The sequence below is a fragment of the Aquarana catesbeiana genome, linkage group LG03 (assembly GCF_042186555.1).
Source record: "Aquarana catesbeiana isolate 2022-GZ linkage group LG03, ASM4218655v1, whole genome shotgun sequence".
In the NCBI taxonomy this organism is placed as follows: Eukaryota; Metazoa; Chordata; class Amphibia; order Anura; family Ranidae; genus Aquarana; species Aquarana catesbeiana.
In genome coordinates this window covers 491,348,497-491,365,412 of record NC_133326.1, presented here as the reverse complement: position 1 = coordinate 491,365,412, position 16,916 = coordinate 491,348,497, and the positions used below count along the sequence as shown (strand labels likewise).

The 16,916-nt window shown below is 40.7% G+C and overlaps 1 protein-coding gene across 3 annotated transcripts in view; it reads left to right on the top strand.

Moving 5' to 3' along the window:
- The window catches only part of LTC4S (leukotriene C4 synthase), a 305,490-nt gene that overhangs the window by 266,791 nt on the left and 21,783 nt on the right, over positions 1–16,916 (top strand). For all 3 annotated transcript variants that reach the window (XM_073621049.1, XM_073621048.1, XM_073621050.1), the window contains one exon: positions 11,672–11,753. In XM_073621049.1, the coding sequence (XP_073477150.1) occupies positions 11,672–11,753 (82 nt within the window). The remainder of the gene's footprint in view (positions 1–11,671; positions 11,754–16,916) is intronic.

The following is a 16,916-nucleotide window of genomic DNA, read 5'->3' as shown; positions in this document are numbered from 1 at the left end:
AGTGGTTCGCATATATTATGATACCTGGGACTCTTTATCAGCTACAGAACGGTCTTCAAAAAGTAAGTGGTTGATATATGCTGCTTAGCACTTTGCGGCTTGCACCTATTTAAATATCCAACAGACAATGGGTGTGTGTTAACAATGTGCACTGTGTTTTCTTGGTGGGTACCGCTTCTCCTCCTGAGATGACAATGGTTTGACAGGAGGAAATCCCCTGTCAACACTATCTGTGTTGATGGTGGAGTTTATTTAGTTTCTTTACTGCAACCCGTGGCTGCAGTAAAATAAATCTGTGTGTGTGTGTGTGTGTGTGTGTGTGTGTGTGTGTGTGTGTGTGTGGGCCACCAAATAATATTTGGCCATGGTCCAAACAATATTAAAGATGGCCCTGTTCACATCCTTCAGCACATGCCAAATTATGCAGGTGTCATGGATAATATATCTAGCGGTTGTTTTCCCACCATCAACATCAATTATGCATCCTAGCAAATGAATGACCTATGGGCAGTTAATAAAGAATTATATTTTTAACTTGGTATTGTCTTCATATTTTGAAGTGCACTCGTTACAAACTCGATGGAGAAGTCTCAAAGACTGTTACAACCTGTACTTACACAAATTAAAAGAATGAAGGAGTGGTTCTGGCTCAAAAAGATAAGCCCCATTTGGCCATGCCGGAGATCTTGCTTTTTTTTTTAAAACCGGTGTTGGAAATGCTAGAGTATTTTGCAATGCACTCATTACAAACTCGATGGAGAAGTTTCAAAGACTGTTACAGGAAGGAGTGTTTCCGGCTCAAAAAGATAAGCCCATGCCAGAGATCTTAATTTTTTAAAACTGGTGTTGGAAATGCGAGAGTAAGTTATCAGCAGGCATATTTTATTAATTTGACATATCAAATTGTAATGCTTACTTGAAAAATATGTTATTTGTATTTTAGAACCCAAGCAAGCTGGGAAGACAGCACACAGGGTTTGCCACCGGAAAATGAGTCAGAGGAAGCTGCTGCTGCAAAGCAGGAAGAACAATTCCAAGACAATGTTGACAAGGAACTGTTCGTAGATGAATCAAGGTCAGCAACAAACTCAATGAATGAGGAGTATGCAGAACCAGGGCCTAGCAATGTCTCTAGGCCTTTGCGAAGATATTCAAGGGGAAGTGCCAAGGCTGGGAAACCCATGGATAAAATCTTAGATGTAGTCACTCAGATGTCTACTAAAATGGCTGAAAACCAGTGTGAAGACACAGCTTTTCTCACTGTAATTTTAGGCATATGTAAACAGGTCCCCCAAGAGAAAAAATATGCACTCAGGATGGCTTTGATGTCAACTACTCAGTCCTTTGTGGGTGAGGAGCCAACAACATCCTCAGCATATATGCAACCCCCCCCCCAATATCACCCTTATCAACAATACCCTCACTTTCAAAGTACACAGTATGCTCCACCAATAAACTGGCAATACTGTGACCAGTATGGTATTATTCTGAATCCCCCACTACCTCTACCCTTGGCCCCTCGAACACTCAGCAACTTAGGCAGCCTACACCCAGTCAGGTTCTGCCTTTTCTTGAAAGGAAATACTACCCGGGACCATCAGTGGATTGCCGTGGACCAACCAATAGTTCAGTTTCCAGGACCACTGAAACCAAAACATACCAGCAATTGTAAGTTTATATAATTTTTGCTGTTGTTTTGAGACCTGTTAATTTTTTTGTTTTTGGTTGTGGTTACCAAAACAACAACCCAAAAAAGTTTCAGTTCATGGAAATTATTTTGTTTATTTTTTGCCTTCTTGCAAAAAGATTATGATTATAATCATAATTTATTTTTGTGTTGTTCAAATTGATATATGTTATTTTTGTATTATTTGTTGTGGTTGTTTAAAATAAAAAACAACAAATGGTGTAGTTCACCCCAAAAAAACTTTATTTTTGGTGCATTCTTGCCCAAAATTTTTGACAAATAAAAACAATTCTGGTTACATTATGTGTTTTATACTTCTATATACTTTTATGTCCATTTTTTAAACTTGTGTTAAAGACCTGTTATTCTGCATTTGGTTGCAATTAAACATAACAGACATATAAATATTAAAACAATAAAAAATGCATGACATACATTATGCAATGGCATCCTGCTGCCAGGGGACAGAACCAGCAGCAGACATAAAAAACTACGTGAATCCCTCACACACAGTGGTACCATTGGTACCATTGATGGTGCCCCTACTGGCACTCCATTGTGCACCTTCCAGATCGTGCATGAGTAAATCTTCAAAAAGATAGCCATCACGAATTCTTACAAAATTATGAAGCACACATGCTGCTTTTACTGCACATATTGCATTCTCAAGTTTTAAATTCATAGGTGTATGTAGCAAACGCCACTTGTTCGCTAAAATGCGAAATGAACATTCTACCACTCTTCTTGCCCTCGTTAACCAGTAATTGAAGATTCGCTTCTCTTTACTCAGACACCTATTGGAATAAGGCCTTAATAGATGCTCACTGAGAGCAAAGGCCTCATCCCCAACATACACAAATGGCATTGGCGGCCCATTTGTTCCTGGCAACGGATAGTCCTGTGGCAGGTCCAGCCCATTTTCCCTCAACATTCTTCCAAATGATGATCTTTGGAAAGTACTGGAGTCTGAGCTGCTGCCATACGATCCTATGTCTATATAGGTAAAACAATAATTGGCATCAGCCACTGCTAGTAATAGAAAAGAAAAATATTTTTTGTAGTTAAAGTATTTTGTTCCACTGCCGATGGGCATCACTACCCTCATATGTTTTCCGTCAATTGCCCTGACACAATTTGGGAAATTGCATCGGTCCCAGAAAACTTCAGATATCTTGCACCAATCTTCGCCAGTGGGCTTCTTCAGGACCAAATCCCTAAGGACATTCCAGATGTCTCTGCAGGTAGTGTGGACAATATTGCTGACAGTAGTTTTGCCAACCAAAAATTCAAAATGCAAACTTGCAAAGCAATGTCCAGTTGCCAGATACCTAAAATGGAACAGTAAATACAGTTTATTAGAATGATACATATTTAACAATAAGTTACTTCTATATTAGATCAAAAAATGAGCTTGGAAGGAGGTGCCTGAGGAAGTGAAGGAAGAAGAGGAGCAGGAGAAAGACACTAGTGATGTAGAGGGAAAGGTAATATTGTAAAAACAATCTCACCCACAATTACATGCTAGTATTTATTATTTCACTTCATGTAAAGAGGATGAAAGAATGATGTGGATATCCAAATGTCACATATAAGGTAAGAAGAAGAAAAAGTAGGTATGAAAAGTTACCTTAATGTTATAATGAGTCTTTCAACAGCTGGAATACTCCTTCGGAAACTTGTGTTTTGTTGCTCTAGATGGCTAGAGAGCAAAGCCAACAATTCATCAAAACTGTAAATAGAAAATGTATGGCTATTATCTACATTGACCATGTAAAAATAAAACATTTAAAAATCTAGTTCCATTTTTTTAACAATTTGATCAGGTTATAATTAACACTTCTAGCTATTGAAAGCTAAAAATTATAAAAAGAGTCATACTGACCAGGCATAAACACATTTTCATAAATATATCTTGGATCATTTGCAAGTTGACATCGAAAAATTTTCTCACCTTCTAATTGACATCCGTGTGTAGTTGAAGAATTTGTCTTCATGAGCACGGAGGTCGTTGTAAAGGACCCCAAACTGGCCTCTCACTTCCCTTTGTGAGTCGCAACAAATCGCAACACAAATCACATAGCAAAGTCGCAGTGTAAATTGCGCGACTTTGGGGATGCACTAGTGGAAACATAGCCTTACTGTATATTTAAATAAGCCACTTTAACATAGCCACTACATTATATGCCAGAACAGGATCATTAAAACAAGTAAATGTAAAAGCGATCTAGGAAGAAGTATTTTGCTTGGGGCATTGCTTGGGGCTATGTTTCCACTAGTGCGTCCCCAAAGTCGCGCAATTTACACTGCAACTTTGCTATGCGATTTGTGTTGTGATTTGTTGCAACTTTAAAAACGACTTTGTGCAACTTTGATGTTGTGCGATTTAGTCATAGTGATGTAATTCCTTATCCTGCTTAGTTATTTCCCCTTCCTCTTTCATTGTCACGTGTTGTATGTTGGTTAGCAAACATGCTGGCTATGCAATATGTTGGGTCAGCAGTCATTTTAGCTGCTGTAGAAGCATTAATAGATGAAGAAGAAGAAGAGGATAACCGGAGGGGGAGAAGGCATAAGTTTTGGATCCATCCCATCATCGCCCAAAGGGAAGTGAGAGGCCAGTTTGGGGTCCTTTACAACGACCTCCGTGCTCATGAAGACAAATTCTTCAACTACACACGGATGTCAATTAGAAGGTGAGAACATTTTTTGATGTCAACTTGCAAATGATCCAAGATATATTTATGAAAATGTGTATATGCCTGGTCAGTATGACTCTTTTTATAATTTTTAGCTTTCAATAGCTAGAAGTGTTAACTACAACCTGACCAAATTGTGAAAAAAAAGGAACTAGATTTTTAAATGTTTTATTTTTACATGGTCAATGTAGATAATAGCCATACATTTTCTATTTACAGTTATGATGAATTGTTGGCTTTGCTCTCTAGCCATCTAGAGCGACAAAACACAAGTTTCCGAAGGAGTATTCCAGGTGTTGAAAGACTCATTATAACATTGAGGTAACTTTTCATACCTACTTTTTCTTCTTCTTACCTTATACAGTCAGGTCCATAAATATTGGGACATCGACACAATTCTAATCTTTTTGGCTCTATACACCACCACAATGGATTTTAAATGAAACAAACAAGATGTGCTTTAACTGCAGACTTTCAGCTTTAATTTGAGGGTATTTACATCCAAATCAGGTGAACGGTGTAGGAATTACAACAGTTTGTATATGTGCCTCCCACTTCTTAAGGGACCAAAAGTAATGGGACAATTGGCTGCTCAGCTGTTCCATGGCCAGGTGTGTGTTATTCCCTCATTATCCCATTTACAAGGAGCAGATAAAAGGTCCAGAGTTCATTTCAAGTGTGCTATTTGCATTTGGAATCTGTTGCTGTCAACTCTCAATATGAGATCCAAAGAGCTGTCACTATCAGTGAAGCAAGCCATCATTAGGCTGAAAAAACAAAACAAACCCATCAGAGAGATAGCAAAAACATTAGGTGTGGCTAAATCAACTGTTTGGAACATCCTTAAAAAGAAAGAATGCACCAGTGAGCTCAGCAATACCAAAAGACCCGGAAGACCACGGAAAACAACTGTGGTGGATGACCGAAGAATTCTTTCTCTGGTGAAGAAAACACCCTTCACAACAGTTGGCCAGATCAAGAACACTCTCCAGGAGGTAGGTGTATGTGTGTCAAAGTCAACAATCAAGAGAAGACTTCACCAGAGTGAATACAGAGGGTTCACCACAAGATGTAAACCATTGGTGAGCCTCAAAAACAGGAAGGCCAGATTAGAGTTTGCCAAACACCATCTAAAAAAAGCAAGTATGGAGAAGGAAAGGAACTGCTCATGATCCAAAGCATACCACCTCATCAGTGAAGCATGGTGGTGGTAGTGTCATGGCGTGGGCATGTATGGCTGCCAATGGAACTGGTTCTCTTGTATTTATTGATGATGTGACTGCTGACAAAAGCAGCAGGATGAATTCTGAAGTGTTTCGGGCAATATTATCTGCTCATATTCAGCAAAATGCTTCAGAACTCATTGGACGGCGCTTCACAGTGCAGATCGACAATGACCCGAAGCATACTGCGCAAGCAACCAAAGAGTTTTCTGAGGGAAAGAAGTGGAATGTTATGCAATGGCCAAGTCAATCACCTGACCTGAATCCGATTGAGCATGCATTTCACTTGCTGAAGACAAAACTGAAGGGAAAATGTCCCAAGAACAAGCAAGAACTAAAGATAGTTGCAGTAGAGGCCTGGCAGAGCATCACCAGGGATGAAACCCAGTGTCTGGTGATGTCTATGCATTCCAGACTTCAGGCTGTAATTGACTGCAAAGGATTTGCAACCAAGTATAAAAAAGTGAAAGTTTGATGGATGATTGTTAATCTGTCCCATTGCTTTTGGTCCCTTAAAAAGTGGGAGCCACATATACAAACTGTTGTAATTCCTACACCGTTCACCTGATTTGGATATAAATACCCTTCAAATTAAATCTGAAGGTCTGCAGTTAAAGCACATCTTGTTCATTTCATTTCAAATCCATTGTGGTGGTGTATTGAGCCAAAAAGATTAGAATTGTGTTGATGTCCCAATATTTATGGACCTGACTGTATGTGGCATTTGGATATCCACATCATTCTTTCATCCTCTTTACATGAAGTGAAATAATAAATACTAGCATGTAATTGTGGGTGAGATTGTTTTTACAATATTAACTTTCCCTCTGCATCACCAGTGTCTTTCTCCTGCTCCTCTTCTTCCTTCTCTTCCTCAGGCACCTCCTTCCAAGCTCATTTTTCTAAGCTCATATTTTTTCCAAGCTCATATTGATCTAATATAGAAGTAGCTTATTGTTAATATGTATCATTCTAATAAACTGTATTTACTGTTCCATTTTAGGTACCTGGCAACTGGACATTCCTTTGCAAGTTTGCATTTTGAATTTTTGGTTGGCAAAACTACTGTCAGCAATATTGTCCACACTACCTGCAGAGACATCTGGAATGTCCTTAGGGATTTGGTCCTGAAGAAGCCCACTCATGAAGATTGGTGCAAGATATCTGAAGTTTTCTGGGACCATGCAATTTCCCGAATTGTGTCGGGGCAATTGGAACAAAATACTTTAATTACAAAAAATATTTTTCTTTTTCTTTGCTATTACTAGCAGTGGCTAATGCCAATTATTGTTTTACCTATATAGACATAGGATTGTATGGCAGCAGCTCAGACTCCAGGATTTTCCAAAGATCATCATTTGAAAGAATGTTGAGAGAAAATGGCCTGGACCTGCCACAGGACTGTCTGTTGCCAAGAACAAATGGGCCGCCAATGCCATTTGTGTATGTTGGGGATGAGGCCTTTGCTCTCAGTGAGCATCTATTAAGGCCTTATTCCAATAAGTGTCTGAAGAGAAGCAAATTTTCAATTACCGGTAAACGAGCGCAAGATGAGTGGTAGAATGTTCATTTGGCATTTTAGCGAACAAGCGGCGTTTGCTACATACACCTATGAATTTAAAACTTGAGAATGCAATATATGCAGTAAAAGCAGCATGTGTGCTTCATCATTTTGTAAGAATTTGTGATGGCTATCTTTTTGAAGATTCCCTCATGCACGATCTGGAAGGTGCACAATGGAGTGCCAGTAGGGGCACCACCAATGGTACCACTGTGCGTGAGGGATTCACGTCATTTTTTATATCTGCTGCTGGTTCTGTCCCCTGGCAGCAGGATGCCATTGCATAATGTATGTCATGCATTTTTTATTTTATTAATATTTATATGTCTGTTATATTTAATTGCATATTTAATTGCATCCAAATGCAGAATAACAGGTCTTTAACACAAATTTAAAAAATGGATAAGTATAAAACACATAATGTAACCAGAATATTTTTTATTTGTCAAAATTGTGGGCAAGAATGCATCAAAAATAAAGGTTTTTTTTGGGTGAACTATACCATTTGTTGTTTTTTTTATCTTAAACAACCACAGCAAAGAATACAAAAATAACATATATGAATTTGAACAACGCAAAAATAAAAGTCATACAAAAAAATATATATAATCATAATCTTTTTTTACAGCAAAATCTTTTTGCAAGAAGGCAAAAAATAAACAAAATAATTTCCATGAACTGAAACTTTTTTGGGTTGTTGTTTTGGGAACCACAATCAAAAACAAAAAAAATTAACAAGTCTCAAAACAGCAAAAATAATATAAACTTAAAATTGCTGGTATGTTTTGGTTTCAGTGGTCCTGGAAACTGAACTATTGGTTGGTCCAGGGCAATCCACTGATGGTCCCAGGTAGTATTTCCTTTCAAGAAAAGGTGGAACCTGACTGGGTGTAGGCTGCTTAAGTTGCTGAGTGTTTCGGGGGGCCAAGGGTAGAGGTAGTGGGGGCAGGAATTGGGTGCAACATGCGTGGCCTTGAGGGATTTAGCATATTACCATACTGGTCACAGTATGGCCGGTTTATTGGTGGAGCATACTGTGTACTTTGAAAGTGCGGGTATTGTTGATAAGGGTGATATCGGGGGGGGGGGGGGGGGTTGCATATATGCTGAGGATATTGTTGGCTTCTCACCCACAAAGGATTAAGCAGTTGACATCAATGTCATCCTGAGTGCCTATTTTTTCTCTCGGGGGACCTGTTTACATATGCCTAAAATTACAGTGAGAAATGCTGTGTCTTCACACTGGTTTTCAGCCATTTTAGCGGACATCTGAGTGACTACATCTAAGATTTTATCCATGGGTTTCCCAGCCTTGGCACTTCCCCTTGAAGATCTTCGCAAAGGCCTAGAGACATTGCTAGGCCCTGGTTCTGCATCCTCCTTATTCATGGAGTTTGTTGCTGACCTTTATTCATCTACGAACAGTTCCTTGTCAACATTGTCTTGGAATTGTTCTTCCTCCACAGCAGCAGCAGCTTCCTCTGACTCATCTTCCGGTGGCAAACCCTGTGTGCTGTCTTCCCAGCTTGCTTGGGTTCTAAAATACAAATAACATATTTTTCAAGTAAGCATTACAATTTGATATGTCAAATTAATAAAATATGCCTGTTGATAACTTACTCTCGCATTTCCAACACCAGTTTTAAAAAATTAAGATCTCCGGCATGGGCTTATCTTTTTGAGCCGGAACCACTCCTTCCTGTAACAGTCTTTGAAACTTCTCCATCGAGTTTGTAATGAGTGCACTGCAAAATATAAAGATAATACCAAATTAAAAATATAATTCTTTATTAACTGCCTATAGGTCATTCATTTGCTAGGATGCATAATTGATGTTGATGGTGGGAAAACAACCGCTAGATATATTATCCACGATACCTGCATAATTTGGCATGTGCTGAAGGATGTGAGCAGGGCCATCTTTAATATTGTTTGGACCATGGCCAAATATTATTTGGTGGCTCACACACACACACACACACACACACACACACACACACACACACACACACACACACACATTTTCTTTACTGCAGCCACGGGTTGCAGTAAAAAAACTAGCTAAACTCCACCATCAACACAGATAGTGTTGACAGGGGATTCCCTCCTGTCAAACCCTTGTCATCTCAGAAGGAGAAGCGGTACCCACCAAGAAAACACAGTGCACATTGTTAACACACACCCATTGTTTGCTGAATATTTAAATAGGTGCAAGCCGCAAAGTGCTAAGCAGCATATATCAACCACTTACTTTTTGAAGACCATTCTGTAGCTGATAAAGAGTCCCAGGTATCATAATATATGTGAGCCACTTCCAACCATGCTCTCTCCTTCTTTACATGATCTTTGTAACCTGGATCTCTGAGGTCATATATTGCCGGACATTGTCTGACAAGCCGAATAATTTCTTCATTGTCATGAACTTGTTGCTTGTTCTTTCTAGCCCTAGGCATGATTCCTGCTGTCTTCCACACTCACGTACATCAATATAGAAAGTGATGTATTTGGGAGGAGCAGAGATCATGTGCTTCCGTAGACTTCCGTGGAAGTCGCAACAAAGTCGCGGTGTCAGACATATACATGCGACTGCATTGCGACCTAATACCTTTCTATGGAGAACAAGTCTCGCCGAAGACGGAACAAAGTAGTGCAAAAACCTTTTTTGGAGTTGTTGCGTCTTGAGTCGCACCAATTAGAATGGGGACCATTGAAATACATGGGTTTTAACTTGTCATGTGACTTCACATGTGCCAAGTCGCACAAAAACTCGTAGTAGTGGAAACAGAGCCTGACAGTCCTGATTGCATAGATCTTGAAAAAGACATTTACTACTACAGGATATTCTAGGGATGATAGTGATGTTTAGTAGTTTCAATATAATTGAACTGATCCTACATCACAGGGCTCCTTTTAAATCCTTTCTTATGCTGCAGCAGAAACTGGTGATCACTATTACATGGCATTTGAAATATCTCCAATTTAGACATGTAGCTGAAGCTCAGCTGGGTCTAGCTTGTCTTTTAAGTACTTTTTCACACTTCCAAACCGGAGAGTGCATTACTCCAACCAACCCATACCCAGCTAATCTCAGGACTATATGGAATCCTCATGAAGGAAAAACCTTCCAAAATCCATAAAATTCAGGAACAGTGGAAAAAAGATATCCCTGATATTTCTGACCAAGATTGGTAGGAGTTTTTTAAAGTATTGCTAAACCCAGGACCCTGCATTCACTATATCTGGTCTCCCACAGTACACAGAACATGAAAATGCAATAGTTTTAGTAAATATAAACTGATAAATACCCTTTCTCATTAGCAGTTAGAGCAGTCTTGTGACTTCTATCAGTGTCCACCAGAGCAGTGCCTAAAGCTTGTAGGAGGACTTTTCATTCTCCCCTGATTGTCCTATGAGGCCGCAGGACCCCTGACCTTCTGTCTGGACAGTTCTGATTGGCACTGTGCTGATCACATGCACCCTCCCAAGAAAAAAAAATTCTATAGCAATACACACCAAACTGAGCATGTGCAGCTTGCCCCCAAAGCTCTGTTCTATCAGGAGACAGTTTAGGAACTGTGGAAGAAGGGGAAGATCAGTGAAGACAGGATCAAACAGCCTGCAGAGGATTAATGCCTTGGGTTCCGCAGTGAGTATACCAAGCATGTTCTACTGAATATACAGACTGATTTTACTGTTGTGGGTTTGAAATGGTTATATATACTAGGGACTAGGGACAAACTCATGCAACTAAGATGCTTTTACAGAGTCTATTACACATGGTGATTTGATGAACATGATCTAGGCATGTGAGAAGATTAGACCTTTTTGGTGACAAATCACAACCTTTATTTTACAGATCTTTGATGTACTCAACATTTTTAATCCACAATTATATCTTCTGGGTATTTTTGGGGAGCTTTAAATCACCCCCGTTAAAAACATTCCTTGGATTGCTTTTATGTTATGGCAGGAAAACAGTGGCTTTCCTCTGGATATGCACTGAATTCCTTGACTATAATGCCTGGAAAAGATTGATCATTCAAATGTTGCCCTTATATAAATTGACCTATGAAGCTAGATGTTACCCTCTGAAGTATGATAAAATTTGGGAAGATTGGTGGGAAGTATTGACACCTGCATCAACTTGTGACACCATTTTTGAGCTTCTAGAAAAGTGTATTATTTAACCTGCTCATTATATGGTATAATAAAGGCCATAATAAATTCCATGACAGACCTGGTACACAGGAATAATAATTGGATTTAATTCTACAGGATGACACTTCTTCATTTTCAGTAGTAGAAGTAGTTGTAGGTTAGTTAATATATGGTATATGAGTTTGACAATTCAACACAGATACCTGTACACTGATGTGATTCTGCATTTATGTCACTTAAGTCATTATTACACTGCTTGTATTGATGTACATGATTCTTTGAATAAAATAATTACAACAAAATATTAACTGATCTATAACCTCCTTGCATTTGGTTCTAATTTCAGGCACCGCTGCAGCATGTGGACTTCTATACCTGTTTGCTCGGTATCAATATTTTATGGGGTACAGTGCTTCTTCACAGGCCAGGTAAGTAGGAATTGAAGCTGCATGGCATACTTTAGATTCCGTTCCTTTTAGTGTAGCACTGAGTAAAAAGTACAGTACCTGTGGTGCTGGTTATGGCAGTGATGTGTCAAACTTGTATCTTAGACAATATAAGGAACATGCTAGGGAACATTTCATGTTCTGAAGCTGGTTTAGATTCCTCTCCAAGCATTAACCGTGTCCCCGCAGTAACAGTATGACAAACACCATCTGCAAGATTAAAAGCTCTGCTTTGCCCATGCAGTGCTACCCACGAAGGAGCCACTTGGTAATTTGAGTTCTCTGTTGTGCGCCTTGACTCCAAGAGCAACCTCAGCTCCTCTGGTCGAGTGAAAGTTATTGCATGCACTTATAGGAACACAAGTGTGGATACCTTTAACTCATCTGTGAATTAATATCAGGAAGAAAACAAAAGACCATTTAGTGTTAAATTAATTCAATGTATTGGTATGGGTTAGAGTAAATGGTGATTTGCACATAGGTGAACATACAGGCGTAGGTTCAAACACAGTCTGCTAGATAGTATAATCACTATGCCAAAGTAACTTAGAATAGAGTTCTCTATTCTACATTCTAATCCACTAGACTCTAATTAACTTATGAATCAGCAAAGTCAGCAATACACAGTGCATATAAACATTAGCTGTAATGTAAATACTAATACCATAACAAGTTTAGCGCGCGCGAAATGACTAGGATATAGTTGATTAGCGCTCTCAGAGGTAGGACATTGAGACAGAAGGGCACCAACTCCAGTCTCAGAAGCATCAACCTCAAGAATAAAAGGTAACGTAGGATCAGGATGTGCCAACACAGGAGCAGAAACAAAGGCAGCCTTGAGACTCTCAAAGGCCTTAATGGACTCCGGAGACTAACTCTGTTGGTTACCGTCCTTTCTGGTCATATCAGTCAGGGGCTTGACCAGAGACGAGAAGTTACGAATAAACTTCCAATAATAGTTGGCAAAGCCCAGAAAACGCTGCAGAGGACATAAACCCACGGGTCGGGACCACTGTAGGACTGCTGAAAGTTTTTCTGGATCCATCAAAAAACCAGCAGTGGAAATGACATAACCCAGGAATTTAACCTGTTCACGATGGAATTCGCACTTCTTCAATTTACAATTGAGATTGTTCTCTCTTAGTTTCTGAAGCACATGACAGACATCTGTGTGGTGACTCTCCAGGGAAATATGAGGATATCGTCGAAATAAACCACCACACATAACTGCAACAAATCTCGGAGGACATCGTTAATAAATTCCTGTAAAACTGCCGGGGCGTTACAAAGGCCAAAAGGCATTACGAGGTACTCATAATGGCCTGTTCTTGTATTAAAAGCAGTTTTTCACTCGTCGCCCTCCTTAGTCCTCACGAGATTGTATGCCCCTCTTAAATCAAGCTTCATGAAAACCGTTGCTCCATTCAGGCGGTCAAATAACTCCATAATCAATAGAATCGGAGAGGCATTCTTAATCGTGAAATGATTGAGACCCCTATAATCAATACAAGGTCTCAGTTCACCATTCTTCTTCTTCACAAAGAAGAAACCAGCACTAGCAGAAGACGAGCATTTGCGGATGAAACCTCGAGAAAGTGTGTCTGCAACATACTCCTCCATGGCATTATCCTCCAAGACCGACAGAGGGTAAACCCGGCCATGAGGGGGTATGACACCAGGTTGAAGGTCAATTGCGCAATCATATGACTGGTGTGGAGGCAAACTACCGGCTTGACCTTTGTCAAAGACATCACTAAAATCGCGCTACTCCTCCACCAGGGAGGAGATTGAAGAGGTGCACAGGACCTTGGCTACCTTCTGGAAGCTTGTCTTACTGCATTGTGGCGACCAGGAGAGAACCTCAGCACAGATCCAATCAAAAGAGGGGTTGTGCCCCTGTAACCAAGGATAACCAATAAGCAGCAGAAACTTAGGTGAGGAAATAAATAGGATTATCTCATGGTGAAGAGCCCCAATGGCCATGGAAAATGGAACAGTCTCATGAGTCACATGGGCAGGCTGTAGAGGTCTCCCATCAAGAGCCTCAATGGCAAGTAGAGTGTCACGGAGCTGCAGTGGAATCGAGTGCTTCGATACAAAGGCAGCATCAATGAACAGGCCTGCTGCCCCATAGTCGATTTAGAGCCTGTATCTCGATGGATGACTCAGCCCAAGAAAGGGTAACTGAAACCAGGGGCTTATCCTTCTGGATAACTAGAGATGAAACAATGCCACCTAAGGTCTGTCCGTGACGGGACCTAAAGGTTCGGGCACTCCCTGGATGGGTAGGACAAGACTTCAAAAAGTGACCTGCCTGGCCACAATAAAGGCGCAATCTCTCCCTCCTCCTAAGGGTTCTCTCATCCGCAGAGAGACGCGTGAAGCCCAAGTACATAGGTTCACCTTCACTGACCGACTTGGTACCAGGAGGCATGGGAGGTGAGGGAGGTATGGGTGGGACTGCAAAGCTCAGAGACAAATGTACAGGAGGCTTCCGCAAGCGATCCTTAAAAGAGTGTCTTTCTCTGAGTCTGGAGTCAAAGAGGATGGCAAACATGATCAACATCTCCAGCTCAGTGGGTATATCTTGGGCTGCTATCTCATCCTTGATGGTATCCGAGAGACCATGAGAAAAAGCAGCCACGAGGGCCTAATTGTTCCAAACAACCTCTGCTGTCAGAGTACAGAATTCAATGGCGTAATTGGCAACAGTTCCCGTACTCTGTTTGATGGACATGAGGCACTTGGCAGCAGAAGTGGAAGCATGTAGGAATGTCAAATACCCTTTTTAAAAGAAGCCACAAACTCAGGGTAACTCAAGACAACAGGTTTTTGTGCCTCCCATAGAGAGTTTGCCCAGGCCAAGGCTCTCTCAGAAAGCAAAGATATCATGAAACCTACTTTGCTTCTGTCCGTGGGTAACGCCTGGGGCAGCATCTCAAAGTATATCTCAACCTGGTTGAGAAACCCTCTGCATTGAACTGGATCACCCCCAAATTGCTGGGGAAGCAGAGCGGAAACCAGACATACCTCTTATAGAGGTAACACTCGAGGCAGGTACATGGACAGAGACTAGAGGAGCAGCAGCAGGGACGGTGTGCAACACAGGTTGTACAGGAGCAGCCACAGTGGGAGATTCCAGGTGAGCCGCGTGACTCAAGAGCGTTTGTAATGCTATGGCAAACTGATTCATGCGGTGATCCTGCTCATCCAATCTGGAAAAAATATTACCAACAAGTGGATTGACTGCATCTTCTGAATTCATGGCCTTCGCCTACTGTCAGAAACCATGAATCAGACCGAGACAGAAATACAGTTAAATCACACTTGCTTAAGAATATAAGTAAATAGAACAAACGTAGTCAAAACATAGCCAGAGTTCGGTAACTGGAGCGGATAGTCAGACAAGCCAGAAAGTTGGGAAGCCAGGAATCAGCGTAGTGGAACAGCAAGCAGGATCTGGAGCAAGAAGAAATGTCAGCCAAGCAAGTCTTTAACAGGAACACAGGAGATAGTCTCTGTGATGTTAACCAAGGCAAAGGCAGAGATCATTTGGGCTGGATGGCTTAAGTAGGCAGGACTGACGAGCAGGCTATCCTCAACAGGTGAGTCAGAGTCACTGTGTAGAGATAGGAGCTGGCAATTAGCCGACAGCTGAGAGCCAGCTCAGAGAAGGAAGGGCTGAGCCCAGCCCTGACAGTCCTGCTGTAGTCCTTTAGGGGCAGCATTTGTCCATGTATCATCGCTATGTGACCTGGATCATCTTTAGTGACAGTTGGGTCTTTGATCTTATGTAGCCCAACTCATCAATCATCTTGGCAGCCGTTGCTCTTTTTTTGAGGCTTGGTAATCAACCATTGCAATCTTTACCACACCAGTTGGTCTAGAGCCAAGCTTTTGTTCCCATTCTTCCCCTGCCAGGGGGCATGACTCTTCTTTCAGATGAAGGTTCTGATATGTTACAAAGCTTTGATGGGCAACCTGTTACATTCCAGTCGGCCCCCCAAGAGTGATGAGGCTTGGTGTATCCAAATTTCATATTCAAACACATCTTGTATTATGAAATAAAACATGTTGCTTTCCAACATAGGTACACAAACTGACATTTATCCTTTTGCACTCACTTCCTGTCTCTGGAAATGTGGCGGCTGGGATCAGCCCCACTCCTCCCTCTCTATCTGACATATAATGTTTACTGACTTGCTTTGCCATGTCTTCTTTGCTCTCTTGTCATGTTATGATCCAAAGATGAGCTTCCGCTCTCCGTGCATAACTATGTCATGTATAGATTTTTCCTGTATGGTACTCTGTATATTCTGACATTTTTTACTGGATCTAAAATTTCTGGTTTCTTATGAAAACCCAAATAAAAATACAATTATTAAAAAAAATATATAGAACTAACATTTAGTCGGAGCCTACCTTATGTACGGTATATTTGTTATTTATTCCCATTCACACAGGATGTCTAAAAATAATTTACATTTTTTTTCTTACTTTTCTAGTTGTTTCTTTGAAGCAGGTTTATATACAAAAATGTATAGGCAGCTTCTAATGTTTAGAATAGTTTCCAATATTCAATTAGGGACACACTTGTAGGCAGGTGCCTACAGAAGGGTTAATGTTTTTTTATGATGACTTGTGTTCTGCAGTTATTTGGGTCAAGCCTGCAGTCTTTCCTGTGAAACCATTACAATGTAAATGTGTAATGGATCTGAGGGACTGGCTGGCTAGTTTTTCTCCCCAATTTTCAACAAATCCACATAATAGGGGGCCGGCCCTTCACTGCCCCAAGAGAGCTGCTTGAGATACTAACAAGATGTAGGCTGTTATGCTGCCAGACAGCGCCCACAGCTAGGGGGCCACTTAGGGTTCCGTGAAGAACTGGGAACCTATGGACTCTTAACTACAAGGATGGACTGAAAGCCTTTTAAGGATCTTTGCCAAACATGGACTATATAGAGTAGTAGGACTCTGTGCTACCTATTTACCAATCATGAACTCTAATGACACTAATGCCACGTACACACAAGCGAACTTTCCGGCACACTTGGTCTGGCGGACCGGACTCCGTTGGACAATTCGATCATGTGTGGGCTCCAGTAGACTTTTTTTCCCCAAAAGTCAGACGGACCTAGAAATAAA